Source organism: Cenococcum geophilum (assembly GCF_001692895.1).
Source record: "Cenococcum geophilum 1.58 unplaced genomic scaffold K441scaffold_11, whole genome shotgun sequence".
In the NCBI taxonomy this organism is placed as follows: Eukaryota; Fungi; Ascomycota; class Dothideomycetes; order Gloniales; family Gloniaceae; genus Cenococcum; species Cenococcum geophilum.
Window position 1 is genome coordinate 1705814 of NW_027137569.1, and position 4979 is coordinate 1710792.

At 36.0% G+C, this 4979-nt stretch overlaps 1 protein-coding gene across 1 annotated transcript; it reads right to left on the reverse strand.

Annotated features, from left to right (window-relative positions):
* Positions 1–4421: 4421 nt before the first annotated feature.
* On the reverse strand, positions 4422–4718 carry K441DRAFT_549983 (uncharacterized protein; the record flags this gene model as incomplete). Its single annotated transcript, XM_067643035.1, has 1 exon — positions 4422–4718. A coding segment is annotated over one exon (297 nt), but the record flags the coding sequence as incomplete, so codon positions are not given.
* Between the last annotated feature and the right edge of the window lie 261 nt (positions 4719–4979).

Here is a 4979-nt window from a genome sequence, read left to right on the forward strand (position 1 = left end):
AGAACTCCTTTAGTTTTAGGAGCGGTAGAAGCCTGCGCTCTATCTATAAGAATATATTTTATCTCTACTATTATAAGGCCAGTATATATAGACTTTACCTCTAAGGTAAGCTGCTCTTAAGAAATAGGGCGTGAGTTGGGTTAAAGTAGAAGGTTTGGATATTGAGAATTAAATCGCTGAATTTCGATAACACCTAGTTGCTGTTAGCGGGTTAATTGTATATTAAACGGTAACAGTGAACCACCTATTAAGCTATGCTTTGGACTTCCATAAGATAGCGGCCTATAAGTCTTAGATTGTCGCCAATAGGTAGAGTAGTAGTACCTATAGGGGTCTGCTTTAACGGACTACTTCTTACTAGATAGGTTTAGCGTTAGCTATAGGGATGGATTTACATTAGCGGCTAAGTTATAGTATGGATTAAACAGGTAAGCATAACTATATTTATCCTGGCGTATTAGAACTCGTATACTAGATTTTATAGGCTATATATTAGAGCTAGCAGCACGCTTTCTACTAGGTTAATATATTAAAAGGGCTTAGTCCTTCTTACTAGAATTCTTGCCTTTAAGTATTAGCTAAGTTAAGTCGGGTGTTGAATTACCTCCTATAGTTATATCTAATAATGTATATAAGGCTTTTTATATCGGCCAATTAGGGAAAGATTTTCTATAGAGGCAAATTAGCTTCTAAGTAAGGGAGAGTTTCCTAAGGTAGCCTAATACTTACGCTTTACGAAGCGCCTCTTCTCGTAAATTTTTTTAGAAAAGGTTAGTTCCTTCCTAGAGATTTAGCTCCGCTTTCTGCACTTCTAATAGGTGCTTAAGATTAATATAGTTAAACAGCTAGTCGTCTTGCTGGAATATCCGCTTATTATAAAAAGGGTAGGCGAGGTTTTCAGCGGTGGCAGCGGCGGCCGTTTTTACTTAGGCTCTTAAAAGCTTCGCGTAATAATTATCTATTAACGCAATAAATTTTTTAAATCGGCGCTAAAAGTCAAGGGGAGATATAAATGTGCTTATAGGAGCTTTTAAGTGAAAGGGGCAACGCTAGGATTCGCAGCCTTATAGTAACGATTATAGTTTATAGTTTTGCGCACTAATTGCCTTCTCTAACAACACGCCGGCCGCCTTCTTATTGCCTTAAAAAAGGCGACCCGTAGTTAGCGCTATAGATTAGTAGGACGCATTGCAATAAAGATAAAGACCTATAAAAGCCAGAACTAATATATACTTAAGGCCAATACCGCTATTTAGAAGCACTTGGTCCTTAGAAGGCTACCTATAGGTAAAAACATTTCGTGCTAAGGAACTTCTAATATTTCGGCTCGTTAGGGATGCCTACAGTTAGGGGCGAGTAAGCCATTATTATATACTAGGATAGATAACGTCTTTATATTTTAAGTGCCGAATCCTCTAGCGCGTTATTAATAGAATTAGCGTGTTTTCTTTACTAGAATTTTGTCTCTGGTAGCTATAAATATACATCTTATTAATACTAAAAGTTAAACCTTATAAGTAGAGCACGCCGCTAGGACTACTATAAATGTAAAAGAATAGAGCTAAAAGGGACTATAAAAGCCCTATACCTTTTAACTTTGGCCAGAGACTACTTTGAACTTATAATTGCTAGGATATATCGCGCTAAGGCTCTAAGACAGTATGTTGCTCTCTTATAGCCTAAAGTACGTACTTATAAGCTCTAGTATTACTATAACCTGCTTAATATCCGGGCTAAAGGATTTCTATAATAACACTATAGTAGAATAATGCTCATACTAACACGAGCCTATAATAGCCATACTGTTCCGCTAAGACGGCCTAATAGCTTTCGTCATTAAAGTTATCACACATTTACGGGTTTTATAGATTCTTTAACAAAATTATAGCCCAGTTTACGAGCAAGGGCACTACCTTCCTGTATTAAGATTTCTCTCGGTTACTTAGTTATATTTACTACTAATAAATATAACTGGAGCCGGGCCGAACAATTCGGAATTTCTAGTTAATTTACTTGATAATAATCCTGGGTATATTAGTGGCCTAAATAGCGGTAACTCCTTAACTCGTTAGATTTAGTAATAAAATTTCTATATACGTGCAAAGGACGAACATAAGGAGATACTGTAGACTAAGATAAATCCCTATCTATCTCTTATCTATTAATCTATTAACGTTATATATTCTTCCTAGCCTATAGTATTAAGCACTTCTATAATATTAAGGTGTTTTAAATATTATACAAGATGGTAATAACGTTTAGAGCCCGCCGCACATCTCTAAATATAGGATAGTTTATTAAGGTAAATAGTTCTAGGAAGTAAAAGGGGAACTATAAAACAGCAGAAGGCAATCTAAAAGTAATTAGGATATAAATTATAATAGGCTTGTATAGATATCCGTGTTATACTAGTTCTAAGTTATACTAGCGGCCATAGGTAATAAATCGATAACCGATTAACTGCCTGAAAAAGTTGTTTCTAAGAAGAGTATATATTAATTAAGAATATTTAGGTGCTACCGTAGATATAGGGGGCGTAGGCTGCCTAGGGTTTAGGCCGCACCGTAAAAAACCAATAGGTTAAAGTTGCCGTAACCTATAGGTTATCTTCGCAGGCTAAGACCTAATATAACTTCCCTAAGCTTAGCGTATTAAGCCCTAGAAATAGGCTAATAGGATAATAGGAATAGATGGGATATATAGCTGGTCGATAATCTGCTGCTCTATATTATGGCCTATGCCCCTAGAAACCTTCTAAGGGTTAAAAAGCAACGACCAATTTTGCCGCGAAAAACGCTAGGGCCCCGCTTACGGAACTAACGTGCTTAGACGCCAGCCCCTATCCTTAAGACTAGCTAACTAAGCTTTTATACCTAGAACTTGGTGCAAACAACCTAACTACTTAAAAGAAAAAAGGAAACCCTGTCTATATTTCGCCACTACTACTATAAAGCTATTAGTTTCTTTACGCCTTTTTTAAAACCTTATTCACACCTTATAGCTACTCCTTTTAAATTTATTACCTATAGCACGCTACCTTAATATGCCGTCTCTACATCTCTCCCTAAATATTACTTATTTATTAGGCACGCTAACGCGTTCTTCTACCTCCGCTAGTATTACCCTAGACACGCGCCGAAAAAAACAGCAATAGAGTTAATATACTAACATACCTTAGCATTTCCCTATAAGATCCTTTCTATATTACCCTAAGCTTTATAATAAATAGGTAAGCCTTAAGGTCTTACTTAGGGGCTTTTAGTAAGTGTACTAAGTCCTTTAGGCCACTATTAATAGTATACCACCTCTTAACAGCTAACTCCCCTCTTTATTTAGATATTAAATAACTAGAACTAAAGCAACCCTTAATAAAACCCCTAATTAACCCTAAGGCTACCTCTACCCACCTACTACACGCTAGAGCCTTAAAGTAATCTATCTTATTAGCTATTTGTTAGTCTGCCTTAATATACGCTTTAACTAAGCATTTGGATTTAAATAAAAGATATAGGTATATCTACATAAAATTAGGTACCTTAGGACTTGCCTAAGTTTACTATAAAGGGATAGTTCTTTTAACTGCATAGACTAGGCTAATGCTAATATAAACATAATAGGATGCTAACCCTAGGAAGACAACAATAAACCGTATTAATACGACACTTCAATTCTAACCTCGCCTTTATCTCTCTAATACTGCATCAGATATCTTAGAGGCCTATTACCTCCGCTTATTATATACCAACAACCTTTACCTTCTTCTTCTTCGCCTCTAGCACCGCATCCTTTCATTTATTTACTTACTTAAGAGCTCGCTAAGGCTCCTTCTTACGCGTTAGCAGGAAGCCCTAGATCTTAGCCGGCAAGAATTTGCCTTTAGGAATATAATTAGCGAAAGTCTTAGCTAGTGCCTTTAGCCTCTTAGGATTTATAGTGCCGGCCATAGCCAGGTCGCTAGAGGCTAAGTACTTCCCTCCCTTAACTCCGTTAACTCCGTTAATTTCATTAATGCTATTAGTGTTATTAATACCATTAATCCCATTTACTATCTTCGCCGACCTATTAAGGCTACTATTAAAAGTAGGCTTAAGCACGCCATTTATTAGACTAAGCCTACTGCGCCGCTTCGGGACCTTATTATTCTCGTTTAAGTATATATAGATAAAGATGTCTTAAATCTGGTCACGTATCGCAAGCGTAAACTTAACTTATATATTAACTCTGCTAGAATAAATAAGGGCTTCATCTAACCTCTTTAGGTAATTTGTTATTATAATAAGGACTCTACCTTTATAAGTAGCGACGCTATTAATGGCGTTAAGCAGACTAGAAAGCGAAACACCCTATTTTATATTATCGTTCTACTTATTATTACGGTTTACGGACTTAATCGCTTTAGCTAAGTCGGTAATATTTAACTCTTAGACTATTTTGCCTCCTTTAGAATCCGCCTTATCCTCTTCTTTATTTTTATTACTCTCCTTATATCTTAGCAAACCTATAGTATTAATATCCTCTAAGAGAACAATATAACGGTAAGGGAGGTTATTAAACAGCCGGTTAAGGTTAGATTCCGTAAGAGTAGGTTTAAGCAAAGAAATATAAAATATGTTTAGCCTAAAGACCCTAGTAAGGGTAAAGGAGAGTAATATTTTTCTAGTTCTAGAAGGCCCGTGGAAAAGGTAACCGCAATAATATAGGATACCGCGGTTAGCGTACTAGCAAGGGCTAAATAGATAGAGATATTTATTAATATCCTCCACGACTTTAGTCTTTTACTTAAAGTTAAGTAATATAGTATCTATTAAACGGAAAGGTTTAAATAAGACGCGGTCCTATAACCTAGCGCTATATTTATAATCCTTTCCTACTAGCCGCCAAATAACCGTTATAGCTTTTTCCTTCTTAAGCGACTATAATTTTATATACCTAAGTAGGTTCTTAATAGGCTTTGTTAACCGTTTAATGCATCTTAGTTT